Source organism: Aulonocara sp. 'chitande type north' Nkhata Bay, linkage group LG14 (genome assembly GCF_057382095.1).
Source record: "Aulonocara sp. 'chitande type north' Nkhata Bay isolate Kocher_YH1m ecotype deep benthic linkage group LG14, A_spYH_male_GT1.1, whole genome shotgun sequence".
In the NCBI taxonomy this organism is placed as follows: domain Eukaryota; kingdom Metazoa; phylum Chordata; class Actinopteri; order Cichliformes; family Cichlidae; genus Aulonocara; species Aulonocara sp. 'chitande type north' Nkhata Bay.
The window spans coordinates 552630-568518 of record NC_141357.1 but is presented as its reverse complement, the minus strand read 5'-3'; the positions used below and the strand labels follow the sequence as shown (position 1 = coordinate 568518).

General features: G+C 43.9%; 1 protein-coding gene across 2 annotated transcripts in view; it reads right to left on the bottom strand.

The window, feature by feature from the left end:
- ubash3bb (ubiquitin associated and SH3 domain containing Bb) overlaps positions 1-15787 on the bottom strand; it is a 46300-nt gene extending 30513 nt beyond the window's left edge. For both annotated transcript variants that reach the window (XM_086260480.1, XM_086260481.1), the window contains exon 1: positions 15542-15787. In XM_086260480.1, the coding sequence (XP_086116606.1) occupies positions 15542-15669 (128 nt within the window). In that variant the 5' untranslated portion in view covers positions 15670-15787. The remainder of the gene's footprint in view (positions 1-15541) is intronic.
- Positions 15788-15889: the final 102 nt, after the last annotated feature.

Below are 15889 nucleotides of genomic sequence, written 5' to 3'. Positions count from 1 at the left end.
TATATATGTTAACTTTTCACTAAACTGCGTCCCTGCTTCAAAAACCAGCAGAGTGCGTGTTTAGCACGTCTGTGCAGTGGTGACTTGCTGGTTTTTCCAGGGTAGCGCTGAGCTAAGTGTGCGTTTGTTCTCACAGACTGTGTTGCTATAATGAGCCAGCATTGTGCTGCGTGTAGCGGACGGGGATACAAACTTCCGTCCTCACAACAATAGAACTGAGAATTGTTTTTCTGTGTTACTGTACATTGTTCCAGGGAGTCTCCAGCCACACAAAAGCTCACAAAGTGTTTACTCGAGCACAGTGCAAACCATCAGAAACCATGTGCAGCTTTAAATATGTACTTCTTTATTTTTGCCACAGCTCTGTTTGATTGGCAGCTTTACAACTACATGAAAACACACTCGCACACTACAAACAAATCTTTATGAACAAATGAAACTACGAGTGCATTCAGATTCGTCTGTGCAGGACAGAAATGTTTATCACGTTACATGACGAGACACACACAGGCCATCTAAGCCACACAAGAACATGCAGGAAAATTGTTGCACATGCTTGTATCGTAGCTAGCTAACTACAGGGTTAGCCAGCTACGATACACACTAGGGGTGGGGGAAAAATCGATACTGTGTAGTATCGTGATATTTTGTATCGATGCAGGGACAGCAGAAATCGATATTTTGTTACAAAAAAAGGTTTTTGTGCTCTGACTTCAGAGCATGTTGATCCTTTTTCTGAGCAACAATCCTGACACTGTCAAATGTGTTTAACTTGTTTTTGGCAGCAATAAACATGACAGTTTACTTATTTTAATTTAAGACATGTTTTATTTTAATTAAGTTTAAAACTTTTTTATTTAATGTAAAATTATATTTTGTTTTAATTTACTTTCAAATTCTTCAGTTGCTGAAGGGGCGGCATAGTTTTCATATTGCATAGTTCAGAATAGCTATAATTGTACCAGATGGTTTCAGTTAAGCTGGACTAGACTGTAATACAAACCGTTCAGTTTGTCAACAATAAAACTGAAATGAGAGAAAGACTGAGTGCGAGACTTTGATATTAGATAAAATGAATATTGATAAAGTTTACCTTTATGTACAGAATCTGAATATCGCAAAATATTTTTAAAAATTGCAATAATATTGTATCACACACACACACACACACACACACACACACACACACACACACACACACACAGGTTAGGGCTACAGTTTGTAACAGCTAACAGAAGATAAAACAGGATGAAATCATTTCTGGTTTTTGACATCATGATTAATTTGAATAACTACTTTATGTGTTTATCAGTAAAAGTGGAGATATTCTCAACAACAACCCTGTGAGTGAAACTAAACCAGTAGCAGAGGTGGGTAGTAACGAGTTACATTTACTCCGTTACATTTACTTGAGGAAGTTTTTGCAAAAAATGTACTTTTAAAGTACCTTTTTTGCACGATACTCGTTACTTTTACTTGAGTACATCTGTGAAGAAGACACGGTACTTTTACTCCGCTACATTTGCAAAATTCGACTCGTTACTTTAAAAAATAACTAGTTTAACACATTAGATAACATGCCGCCAGTGGAGTTTTCTGTAACGTTTTTACCAATCAGATGTGGCCATGCAGTCACATGACCAGTTTGAAACTGTGGCGGACAGAGCGGTCCAAGCGTTTCAAAGTAGCGACACACGGAAAGAAGAAAACATGGCAGAGCCAGTCGTCTGCGCCACAGCTGAAGAGGATGAACAGCCTTGGCCTCACATACAAAGGATGTTCAGTTAAGCGTTAAGCTGGGCAAACACTGCGATTTCTTTCAGTCACGTTATTCAGCTCCTGCTCAAACTGTACAATTAAATCTCAGGGGTTAGAAGTTCATAGGTCACGATGCAGGTCTCACACTATACGGCCTGATGCTCTGATGCGACCTGAGTGATCAAACTGTGCGTCCATAACATGAAGCTTATCATACAAAATCTGTCCCTCGCTCTCCCTCTCTGTCTTTCACTCACACAGACACACACCGTAAACTTTGCTAAATTACTAATGACAAACATTGACCAGGCAGCTGTGATTGAGCAGCATCCAGCTCTTTTCATGGTTGTTGTAGTCGTGATAATTTTGTAAATGGTAAATGGACTGATTCTTATACAGCGCCTTCTACTCTCCCGGAGTACTCAAAGCGCTCTATACAACATGCCTCATTCACCCATTCGCACACACTCATACAAGCACTTCCAAACACAAGTGCAAGCTAAACTACATTCACACACATTCATACTCCGATGAACGCATCAGAGGGCAACTTAGGGTTAGTATCTTGCCCAAGGATATTTGGCATGCAGACTGGGGAAGCCAAGAATCGAACCACCAACCATCCGATCAGTAGCTGATCTGCTCTACCACCTGAGCCGCAGCCACCCCAGGTGGCTTTGTGAGGCCACATTGAAAAGCCTCGGATACGGAAGCATAGAGCTGCTACCGAGGCAAAAGAAAATTAGAGCTATATCACGTTATAACATGAAAAGTATATTATTATAGTATATTATTGTTCTAACAAAAGTTTATTGTTCTAACACTATACCTTTCACGTTTGAACAATATAATATCAGGTTATTACAATATACAGAATTATCACGTTCGTACAATATAAATATTATAGAGGCTACATCGCAGCTCCAGTCGCGCTTCCATCACCGTCTTTCGTCTTTTCCCAGAGTAACAGCCAAACAGGAGGATCTATTGGCGAGCACTGCTTAGCCTTGCACGCGTTCTTATTTTAAACTTAATCTGGAATTCATTGCAAACTGTTTGTGCGGGACATGAATGACAGGATTTTGTTTTTCTACAAAAACATCTCCAGTGTGATTGAATCTTCTTGCCAAACATCTGCAGCTTGGCAGTGTATACAGCACTATAATGACCAGAGCTAATTCTTTTGAAAACCTTACATCTTTCCACAGGTCTCAACTTCATCAGACATCACCTAGACTCAGAGCTGGATGAGGCCAGCACAAACAGCAGCCTAACCGACTAAGATGATGGATCCATGGGGTCAGGTAAGCCAGAAGCAGGGCTGGAGAGGTACCTTTCATGTCCATTCACTGGAGGTGTGGATCTATTGCATGGCGTTCCTCACATCAAGAAGCTGTCGATCAAAATCAATACAGCTCTTCCTGCATCAGGAGCTTGTGAAGGAATCTTAGTCATGCAGGACTCCTGTTCACTGCTGAACAGTTGAGAGCAAACTGCTGCTGAAGCTGAACCATCACCTCACTGAGTGAAGAAATGGCACATTTTTGCTAAATATGCAGAAACAGATGCACACCCATACAACTTATGGTAAACTGAGCTGCCTTGTATGAACATATGCTGAAGATGCCTCGTTCTGTTTTCTCTGAGGCTGCTGTGCCATTTGGAGCAAAGATGAATATAAAGTTTACAGCATATCTTTTCACTGGAAATAGTTTGCACTGTTTATATGTTTATATTATTTACTGCAGGTATTGGTGAAAAAAGCTTTATGTTGTGAAAAACTGAAATCTGGAAATTAGAATTGCTGTGCCTCATTTTGTAGTAATTGTGCACTCTTGTGTCGCTGTATGGCCTACAGGTGTTGGAACTATATTCAGAGAGGCTGAGCGTCGGCTCTGCTCTACGGTGATGCGAGCTGTGCTGTCTGCAGAGCCAACACCGCTTCCCCCCGCAGTGATAAGGGAGACTCGGCCTGCGTGTTATTAACGGTGAAAACGAACTCTGGGGAAAACGATGAGCATCTTTCTCCAAGAACTTGTTTTCTGTGCTGTTTGTCATCCACACTCATTAATCCTAAGCGGCCCGTGCTGGAGAGAGACAGAGCTGTTGGAGCCGCCCAGAGCGCTTGTTCACTCATTGATTTGACTCCAAATATGCACCCATTCATACACTGATAAATGAGTTCACACACAGATGCTAACGGAAAGAAAAATCGGACTCATATTTCACTGTTCAAAGCCGGGCATTGAGCTAACAGGAAGTCACGTTACGGGTCGTAATCACAGGCTCACTTTGACCTTCTGTGAGCGTATTTACGACACAACAGGATCGCAATGAAAACAAACTCAATTTATGCTCATTCTCAAAGCTTTGATTAAACTTTTCTTGTCCAGTTCGGGGCAGAAGAACAGCCCACCTTTTACTTCTTTTATGTTTAGTCGTATTTAGAGTCGTGTGTAGTTCACGTGCACACCTAAGGAGGGACAAGCACATTTCAAATGGTGCATTAAAACAACACTGTTTACATGTGACAAATAAATAAGAGAAGAACCCAAAAACTGAACTACACCCAGAAGATGAGATATGACCTAACATTAGACCTGCAGCAGCGTGGGGCTGTGCCGCTTCTCTGCACGAGTTCGTTGCGAGGCTGCGGCGTGCTCTCCTCAGCGGCTCCGTCTCCTCAGCGGCTTCGTCTCCTCAGCGGCTCCGTCTCCTCAGCTCTTTGCTCGGGTGCATTTGGCTGCGTTGTGCCGACAAAGCTAAGTGCTGGTAAAAACTAATGACGATTTTCAAAATGAAGACGAGACCCTGCTTTGGTCTGAAATTATCACAAGTACAATTGACGTTTACTGCGCGTAACACCAAAAACTTATTACACCCAGGCCTGTGATTAAATGTCTCATCAAATCTATTTTCTTCTCCAGTCATTTCAATCCAGTCGTCCAGGAGGATTAGTGGAGCTCAGCAGGGGGAGAACAGAGCTGGAAGCTGCTCCAACACTGGCAGCTTCCTGCCGGTTCTCAGCGCCGAGAACGCGCCGGGCAGACGGCAGGCACTGGAGGACGCAGGCTGCTGGAGCCTCTCCAGACGCTGCTTGGCAAAGCTACTGCGGGCGCAGATGGCTCGGTCGTCAGCGAGCACACAACAACACAAACATGTAAAAGCCGCTGACAGCAGATGACACACGAGCGCACGCACGCAGCAGCGCACGGGCCCCGCAGACTGAAATGTGTGCACGAACACTCGCGCGCACACAGCGTCCACATCAAATTGGGCATGAGATTAAATGCTACATCAAATCTACTTTAATTCCTGATCCCTTCAACCCTGTAGTGGCCCGCTTTACGGGACCAAAATAAAAACAGCAACTGTGTTCACAGATCAGTTTTGCGTGCTTGTGTTTGTGCGTGGCGGTCACGAGAGAGGCTCTCTGGCCGAGGCAGAAGCACCACGGCCGACAGCGCTTCCGCCGTACCCTCCCTACCTGCGCTGCAAATGAAAGCACAAAGTAGCAAAAGCACACTCTGGCGTGGGTTATGGATTTTGAGCATACAGTCCAAAGCTGAGAAAGAGATGCGCTGCAGAGCGTGGAGGGGAGGCTCGTGAGCAACGAGGCCAGATACAGCTCCTGAAAGATGCTGCTGTCAGCTATCAAAGCTGTGAAAGAGGTCGCTTATCCTCCCCAAGAAACACAAGTATTTTTTAAAATGCATCACAGGTCAGAACTGAGAGAGAAATAGCACGTCAAACCAGCCAACAAAAGTCCGACTCAGCCTGGATGCTGTGAAGATTTTCTGTGCCTGCCTGAAGGCCCAAACCTCTGCATGCAGCAGCTCAGGTTGATCCTTTGGTTGCCATCTAGAGGAAGTACAAAGTTCACCACTGCTGACTGTGCAAACACATGATTATTGGTTGCCTCCAATGGTTTTTCATCCGCTCTCAGTGGTGTGCGACAGAGACGAGTCTGTTATGGGCTTATCCGTGCAGGTCCTGAGCCACGAGAGTCCACTGCCACCTGGCCTCTCGCTCACCCTGACAACACTCATGTGGTCTGCAGGAACAGAGAGCTGTCCTCGGTGACACGCCTCACAGTCAAATAACAAGAACCTCCGGTTTGGTCCCTGACCCCAGCCTAGTGTCTTTTGCCCACTCGTTTGGTTCCCACTCTTATACTCATGGTTCACAGAAAACCCACTGCTTGTTCTTTTTAGTCCAATAAATGTCACCGATTATTGTGACTGATACCTGAGAAGGACGACCACAAGACAGATTTCTGAAATTTATGAAAATGTAAAGTAGTGCATCGCCCATCCTACCACACATCACTGCGGCTCGCAGTGCTGGAGTTTATTTCACTGCTGTTTGTTTTTACGGCTGCACAATGTGCAGGAAATATTGTTTTATAGAACAACTCCTTTTCTTAAATGAAACGAAAATAACGAGCTTCTTGAAGTTAAAACAGCTCGACAGAAGTCGTCCTGCAGCTCTCCGTCTGCTGCAGGTTCTGGTTTAAAACTGACCTCAGCACAGCTGAATGAGCTGGTCAGCAAGAAAAAACACCAGCGTCTCACTTCTTCTTTCAAAGTAAGAGCAAATGGATTATTTAGAAGAAAGCTGATCATGGATATCCTTATTATTTAAAGAGAGAAAGGCACGTATAGTTGTGTGGCCTCTAACATGTTTGGGTAACTCGACATGTGGGAATCACTGCTCTGCCTTATTTAACTGTAAAAGAATAAATGTTGAATGAGTCAAACAGGCAATGAGTCATTGATCCATCTGAGGTTCACACTTGGTTTGGAACATAGTGAGATTCTGCTATTACTAAGCACACCAGAGTATTGCCTTCAGAGGTGTGAGACTAGCACACAGGAGAAAACCTTAGCAGTATTGTTTTTGGTCATCAGTCAGCTGGAGGGAAACCCGAGCTGCATGTACACAAACCCACACTGTAGAGCTCTTTCAGATCATCAGACGGTGCGTTTTCAATTTGGGGTAATCCCACCAGTTTTAGCTCGGCACTGAAAATCTAAAGTGAAGGTCACGGCAGCACTGAAATATGAGATCATCCACGTAGACGGTCATTCGGTTCAACAAGCTCAACAATCATTCTGCTAGCAACTCATTATGTCTCTGTGCTAATGAACACCACAGCTATAATACTGACATGCTTCAGCATGCCGTAAAAACAGTGTGAAGCTGCAGTTGCATCATGAACGTATTCTAACAACATTGAGCTGCGAATACCAGCCGCCGGACCCAGTTTGAATACTGACAAGATAAGTGTTAAAGCCACAGGTTACCAGATACAATCATGAACGCAGAAGAAATGCAGATTACAGCGTCACAAAGACACCACAGTCATATTTACACCTCATGGTTTAAAATCAAACTGAACTGTTATCCGCCTGCTCTGATGGACGGGCTTGTTTTACCAGTGCACACACAGAGCGGCCTCGCTGTTCGTCTGACTGCAAACGTGTGCACGTACATAATAACACCACATACATTATTTGGTCCGATTCTTTTCTTTGTTTTCAAGTCTTCCATAAAACAGACAGCCCATCCATCTGCAGTTCATTTTCTGCCCTTACAGCCAAGATGGCAGCCACTGTCTCGATCACGGAGCTCAGCAGGATAAGAAACAAACTCCAGAGTGAGACCACGTGAGTGTGTTGCACAACTTTCTTGCGTACACTTGTTTTCACAAACTTCCTCTTGCTAAAAAGTCTAATGATGAGGAGGGAATAATCAGCTCTGAGCTAACATTTGTGACTCCTTGTGTCCTTTTGCCTGTTTCAAAACCTTTGACCCGATCCACCCAAGAAGTCTGAAGGAGACTGAATCAGTGGGCGGAGCTTGTCACCACTACGGACCATCGTGAAAAGCATCATTGTCAGAGGCTCTTATGCTATGCTGTCATCAGTGATGACCCCGAGAATTTCATTTTGGGACGGACAGAACTGGGACAGGGTTAGGGCATTAACCAATGTCAGAGCAAGCACACTGAACAGCAGCACTGCGGTAATGATACCGTTGCATGTAGTCACTCTTCACACGTTTGTGAAAACATTGATGTGACAGCGGCTGAGGACAGCAAACATTCTTGTTCTGATGAAGCCAAACTTTATTTTATGTTTGCACGATTGATTTATTATTGATTGATAGGATTTATTTCAGTTCTCAGTTTGTCCAGTTTACTTGGTTTGAACTCACTTTACTTACCTGTGTTCCAGGAACCAAGTGCTGCCTCACTTCCTGTCTTTATAGCTTCCTGTTTAGTGCTGATATCACAGGAAGGGAGCAGGTAAAGTGGGGGGCGGGGATAATTTAATAAAGTCAGTTTTATTGGGAGTTATATGTTATATTGTTGCAAACTGTAATGGCTACACCATAGACGTGTGTGTTCACTGCTGGTACAAAGTCACATCATAAGTGTATGATCACGACTGTGTGTTTAGTCTTGCCTGTTGAATAGTCCACAGGAGAACATGGTGCTCAGAGATGCTGGAGGACCAGTTCAGCGCAGCCGAGTGCACGTGACATGCACTTTGGTTTAAGTTCAGTTTATTTGCACCAAGTTAACTTTTTGTCAGTATTTTGGGTCTCCTGATGTTCTTCAGCCACTTTGGCCAAGCTATCTCACAACTGAGAACTTTCATTTTGGGTGTTTCAGGAAATGACATTGCGAGCCAGGACACATGCAGGAAACCTGCGGCGCTCCTAGCGCCAGCCCTCAGCAGTGCTAACTGTTACACTGCTGTAGGGTCTCGCCTGTGTCCGAGGCCACATTAACACAGAGCTTCTGCTTTTACCGCTCGAAGCAGTGCATTCTTACTGTGGAGCTGGCCATTTGTTTGGAGCTCATTTGAAATGCAAAGCACCCCCCTCCCTTCCTCCCTTCCTCCCCCCGGCAGCTGCACTACCTCGAATTTCATAAATCCACAGTGAGATATCCGAGCGGAGACAATGGCCCCATAATCTGATAGTGCTGTCTGCTTCCCTGCTTCCGGACAGAGCTTCAAATGAAGCTTGATATGATGACTGAGCAGGAGTGCTACTTGTGCACAGTGATGCACCTCTCCTATTTCAGGAAGGAGGCTAATGTCATTTATGTGACCTTGTTAGATGCTCCTCCGCGTAATGATGACATGTCAGGTAGATATCTTTTGGATTTTGTGTTTTTATCTTTAAGTACTCCAGAAAAGATGGAGACAAAGGGAACCTTCATATTCATGTGCACTTCAAAGAGAATGACTCAATAATTCATGAGCGTTACCGACTTCACAGCACTTTGTGGTTCTCTGCAGCGGCTGTGTGCAGCGGGCTAGGACTGGACAATGTGCAGGCGTTTTTTCTTTCCTTCTTTTAAAAGAGCAAATGTGCGACGCTTGAACTGAGATACACAGAAAACACATTTCCTCTGCTGACAGCTGGTGTGAAGCAACAGAAACACATCAGCAGCGTCGAGCAAAGACACGGGTTTGGAGCCTAGGACGCACACATTTGTGCGCTGCAGTCCTCAGAAAGACAACGCAATTTTATGACCAGTAGAGCAAATGTAAAAAACCACATTATCTTCACAGGAAGTGAGTAGGCGTCCATCTGACAGAACATAAGAACTCAAGTTCTTCTTTGTAGGCTGATGGCAGATGCACGCCAAGCCACAGTTATATAGGTTACATCCCCTACGTGCACGAGAAAAACCAGTCAGTCTTAATGTACTACACAAAAACCTGACACACGTGTCCACTGTCTTATTCTTCTCCAACAAAACATGTTAATTCCTATGAGGAAAAATGCTAAAGAGTAAGTCACAGTGTGTGGGTTAAATATTATGGACATATCAGTGCAGCTTTAAAAGCCTCACGTTCTCTCACCTCTTATCAAACATCTTTCATTAATTAATTAATGATTTCACTATGCTGATTCCATCATATTAATAACAGAGCACAGAAATTTCCACTACTAAAGTTCTCTGCTGTTCATGTTATTGGACCTAGGGTTCATAAAAAATACATTTTTACATTCATTTTCATCAGCAAACAACAGAGGCATGAATGCAACAAAGACACACACTTACAGCAAAGTCAATCTGAACTACTGATGAACCCAGGGTAAAAAAACGACACGTTAACTTTCAGTCGTCTCAACGAAAAGAAACGTTAGATTCCAGTTTTAGTTACGTGTGAGATTTAATGTCTTACACGACAGCGACACAGGCGAGTGTGTGTGGCTCGCTTAGGTCACAACATGATGACTAAACTCTATTTAGATTTTTTCTATATAAAAAATATATTTTCACTCCCCCGAAGACGTGTTTGCCTCCAAAAAAAGAAAATCACTTATTTACTCAAGGATGAAACGCACAAAGTCTGCACAGACTTTACTTTGTATGAATGCACACTAGCAGAGGTTAAAGCCACAGTCTTATTCTGAGCCTTTTAAAGCCCTGCTGCTTATAACTGAGGCTTGAAGCGCACTGGGCATGAAAGCTAACACATACTGGACTACATTATCACCATCTACCAGCACGTGCCTCTGAATGAATGAAAACAGACTTTTCATGTGAAATAACCAAGTCACCAAACTGTAACTTTGGTGGCTTCAGATACACAATCAGAGGATGTTGTTGTTCTTGTAGCTTAACTTCTGATGGCTCGTGTTGACAGCATCTGTTTCTCACTGCGCAGACAGTTTGTCCGTGCAGCTGATAGTGAGCCAGCTCGTTCTTTAGTTCTGTCACCATCCTGAGCCAACACGCTCACATTTCAGACTTTTGTAGTGAAACCAAGCCTGACTTGTTTCATGTATAACTGAACATTGCACTAAGAGGTAGCTAACACGCACGAGGCTGTCATTTAAAGAGTTGAAGAGAGGCACCTCGTGACTTCCTGGAAGCCCGTTTCTCTCTGCAGATGAGAAAACCGTACGCGATCGATTCGGTGATTTCACTTGGAGTCGACGTACGGGAGACGACGACGAAGTGTCAGTTGATGCTAATGGCAGGATAGATTTCTTTTTGTTATTATTAGTACAGGGATATGTTTAACATGATGTTATAGGTTATGACGAGTTGTTTTTCTTTACGTTTCTGTCATTTATGATCGATGACAGATTTACATTTACTGTCACAGCCTCCTTAACATTAGACACAAGCCAGCAGCGAGGGACCTCGCTGACATTAATGATAGTGCTGTGCTTTTAAATATCACGAGAAAGTGAACTAATAAAAAAACAAATGCGATAACTGCATTTTTTAATTTAGCTGGCATGGAAATATCAAAGTACCTTTTGAATGAAGTGATGAAATTATGTTGGAATAATGAGTTGACTGTGTCGGGATATTGTGATTACATTTTATAATAATGACAGACTTATTAAATAAAAATAACTTCACATTCACACAAAGTAGTCGTGATGACTTTCGTGCTGATTTCTGTCAGCTGCTAAAGCAAATGTTTAGGAGGACACTGAGATCGATGTCCAGTACTACAATACAAACTGTAACCTCCTCTCTACTGCGCAGGAGGGCTGCCACAAACGATTATTTTGATAGTCGACTAATCAGATCCATTGGACGTAAAACGTACAGCTTCTTGCACCAGCAGCATCTGCTCTTATATAACTATCATTAGCTTACAGCTTTAAGTGTTTAAGGTCTGTGCTAACTAAAAATAAAGACAAGATGATAGTTTATTACATTTTAATGACATTTGCAGATTGTTTCGGTGAAGTTTAATAAACTCCTTGCTATCTAAAATATAACAGGACACCGGAGTAAACTCTGAGCATCTCACACTTCTGATAATCAGCTGTCTGCTTGATGTTTATTCAGCTGTGTAAAAACTTTAATCTCAGCCAAACAGATTTACTCAGCAACAAATAAAACACTGAAAAAAGCCAAACAACAACATTTTTAAGTTCTCTAAGTGACTCATATATCATGTTTAACCTGAGTAGCGAAAGACGGCGGTGGGTTTGAAAACGATTTGCCGGTGTTGTGCCAAATAGTGATTGGTCGTATTTAAACTGCTATAAATAACTTGTCGGGCTATAATATGTGAAACATATGTCAAATGGATCCTTCATGGATAACATAAAGTCATCTTGGGCCACAAACAACATTTGTGTAACAAGGTAGAAGTCGCAATCAGTTTTTGGCAGTGACTTTTATATTACTTTTATTTATGCAATTCTCATCAACATTAAAAGTCTTTTGTAAGAGTAAGTTGGCCAAAAGAACAGCAGAAATGGCAAACTAATTACAATAGTTCTGTAAACATATTTTAAGTGGGGATAAAGGACCGAATTTGTTATAATGTAAGTACAGTAACACAGAGTTATAAAGATACTTGAAAAACTGATCTTTTAATTCAATTTATAACCCCTTTGTAAACCCTGTTCACCGAAGTCTATTTACCAACACATGTAAAGGTTTTACTCATAAAAAATACACAGACACATTGGAAATCACTTTTTGGCACAACACCGGGAGTCCGCTGTTCTCACGGCTCTAGCTAGCCTCGCCCCCGGCTAGCTATCGAGCTAGTGGGTAACAGACGTCTCCGAAAACGTCGGAGCGCTTTTGAAAATATGCGGTGTCTTGATAAACTGAGCAGATATTTGAGGTTTACACAGCTACATTCTCCCTGAAAATATGTTAAACGTTTATTTTGTGACCCAGAAAGAATAATAAGCGTAATATTAAAACTAACTAGCTGCCGCCATTGTTGGAAACTGAGCTGGGCCGCGCTATGAATTATGGGACGCTATTTCTTCTTCTTCGGGGTTTAATGGCAGCTGGCATCCTTGTACATGCAGTGCTGCCATCTTCTGTTTCAGTCCGTTATTACACTCTTAAATCCTGCTACTTATTCCTGCGTCTTTTGGGATCTTACAAAGCTTCAAACGACACATCGACTATTAAATCAGTCGTGATGATTTTGATAATCGACACAATCGTGACTAGTCGACTAATCGTGGCAGCCCTACTGCGCAGCCACAGCAGATGGATTGTATCTCAACAAAACCGAGATGAGGGATCAGCAGGCGACCATATAAAGGCGAAGGAGTCACAGGCTGATATCACTGGGCTGTGATAGTGGGTTCTACACCAGCGCTGGCTTGCCTGCAGGGCCTGTCATTGTTTTCTGTGTCCATTCATCAAACCACAGCACACTTCCTCTGACACACACATGATGTGTGACATGTGCCTGGACGAAACCCTCTCAGAGCTGGAGCACTGTGAGATTTGCTTCGTAATGTAGATTAAGATGATTTCTGCTGTTTGGAGCAGCTCGGCTGTCAGAGGTCACCGTTTGGAAAATGTTAAACAGGAAGTAAGGTGTGTTAATGAAAACACACGGCCATGATTCATGGAGTATTCAAAGTGATGATCATGTGACACGGGAAAGAACCAGTCAGCTGACAGTTACTGCTTCATCGTGTACGTGTAAGTCCTGAAAAAGTACGAGCTACGTTATTTAACTGACAAGGAAACAAACAGGAAAGCAAACATTTGCTGCCTTTGTTGGTTTAAAGTATGAAGATTAATTCAGTTTCAGTCACTGTTACACAGTTTCTGCTTTTCCAGACATCACAAACCTCTAACCTCCCCGACACTAAACTGCAAATGTTTGTAGATGTGGAACGAAACAATGACAAGAAACGTCATGGAGAATATTCTTTCTGTTTTCTAACATTTTAAAGATAAAACAATGAACAGATTACAATAGAAATCAGTTGCTGCCCTTGATACGGTGTTATATGTAGGCGTACGGTGCTTTTTCAGACCACGGCCCATTCAGCATTCTTTGTTTCCTCAGAGGGAAGTAAGCACTAACAACAACACATCAGATAAACGGTGATGAAACCACTGGCACGCCATTAGCACCGGCGTCTTCTAATATCAGCATCAATATTAACCTAGAATTTGAAAACGAGTGCATCCATAATTGTGTTGTAGTCAGTACAATGCTCCGATGGTCGCCATCGTTTCCTTATGCCCAGACTACAGCACTGGCTCTCCTCTGAGCCCTCCAGCTCAGCTCCAACCACTTTTAGTCTGATTTTGATAACTGTCTTGGTTTTCTGACCACACAATCATTATTTTGGGCTGCATCAGGCAGCTGTTTCTAAAACGTTGTCAGAAACCAGCTGTACAATAACTGCCCAGCTGTAGGACACCCGCCCTGTAAGCCGGCAGACGTACAAATTCACTAGAAATGGAACAAAGCCTGCGAGCGCTACATGCTTCTGTCTCCTCACGTCACAAACCAAACACAGTGCCCTAATGCGGAGGCCTGCGCCCGCGGTGAACTTCCACCTTTTCCTCTGACGTGTCGTTGCCGCTTTTAGGGCAAATGGAAAACATGGACAAGGCTTCCACGTCTGAAGAACGAACCATTAACTACTTAAACCCACATTTTTCCTCAAGGCTGGCAGGGCCGACTCCTCCAGCAGCGTAAAGCTTTGCTTGTACAAACAGCTTGACTAGACTAGTTAGCAGTTTCAAGTTTCATTGATGCATCACGATCTTCACGTAGTTCAAAAGTGTCTGTTAGTGTGAAACGGGATAATAACCTGACAGGCCGCTACAGTATGAGCGTGCAGCGCACTTTGGTTTCACGGGCAGATCCACCTCGCACTCTTCATATCTGGTTTCAAAAAAGCTGAGACGGCGATGGTAAAAACACTCAGATCGATGCTTCAAAACCGGAACGTCACAAATCAAACAGTGACTACATCCACCTTCAGTTTATCAGGCACATCAGAGCTACTGACAGGAGGCATCGTTTAAGCCCAGGTCTGCTGTATGTGTGACATATATACTGACTGTGTGCCCACACCACTGACACAGAGGCTGTTCAGTCAGTAAAGCTTTAGGACCTCACAGTTTGACAAATCACTCGAGTTTCCTGGTCGGTTTATTTAATTCTTATTTATATTCTATCAGCGGAAATCCACTCAAATATTTGTGTGTTTGCTCAGCTCAAACATGTGGTGTCTTATTGTGTTTCCTTTAATCACGATCTGCTTTTTTAGAGCTCTGGAACTAAAACCTGCTGCTTTTATGTTTGTAAATATGTGAGGTGACAGTAAATCCTCGCAGCCTCTCTCAGGGTCTGAGTGCGGAGGGCTGCTTTCGTGGTGGTGATGTACAGCATACAGTAGGGTTGTGTTTACAGTGAGTGCCTGCAGCCGACTGGACAGATGTGAACCCGTCGATCTGGCCAAGTCAAAGACAGTCCCTCCATTCAGTAAAGGCCCAGGACACAGGGTGATCCATGAGACCCCCTCCGCACGCGCTCACACACACACACACACACACACACACACTCACACACACACGACTCCTGACTCCAGTTTTGTGAACAGTTGACATGAAACATGACGTGACCATAGAAAACCTCAGAAATAATTCAACTTCTAATGTCGTCACTTTGTGTCACTACATCCCAGCACAGCTGAGAGCCAAGATTTAAACACCACCCAGTCATCCTTCCTGCTAACCTCTGTTCATTATGATTCACTCACCCACGCTCAGTGGACATTATATTTATGTAAAATGTCATACACGCACGGGAAACGGGAGAGCAGCTAGCCGCTGTGAGTGAGGCTGTGCGGGGAGCGCGCTGATGCCGTTTGACCCGTCCGTCCGCCCGCTCACCGTCACGGTGCTCACGGCTCTGTGGACCGCCCGCTGTGACTCTCGTGTAATCCTCCAGCGGACACACAAACATGTACCCGCGCGTACGCACATACACGGACTACTTACGCCCTTGGTTTGGGGAAGCCCATGGACAGCAGCACGTCCAGGCTGGAGCTGCATTTCATCGAGCCCGCTCGGTTCTGCCGGAGCCTCCGAGGGAGGATTTTGCTGTAGAGGTCTTCCTTAGCAGCCATGTTCAACCGGCCTCAGCCCACTGCAGTCTGACTCAGTCCAGCACTTCACCTCCGGCTAGTCCACGAGCTTCAGCTGGGTCCGCATGAGTGAAGAGATCACGGCAACTGCACGGCAGAGAGCGCAGCGCTGCGCGGCCAGGCAGAGCCCGCTACTCCGCCCACTGGAGGAAGCAGCACAGCGCAGCTCACGCACCGACAACGGCGGCTTTACTATAGCGTG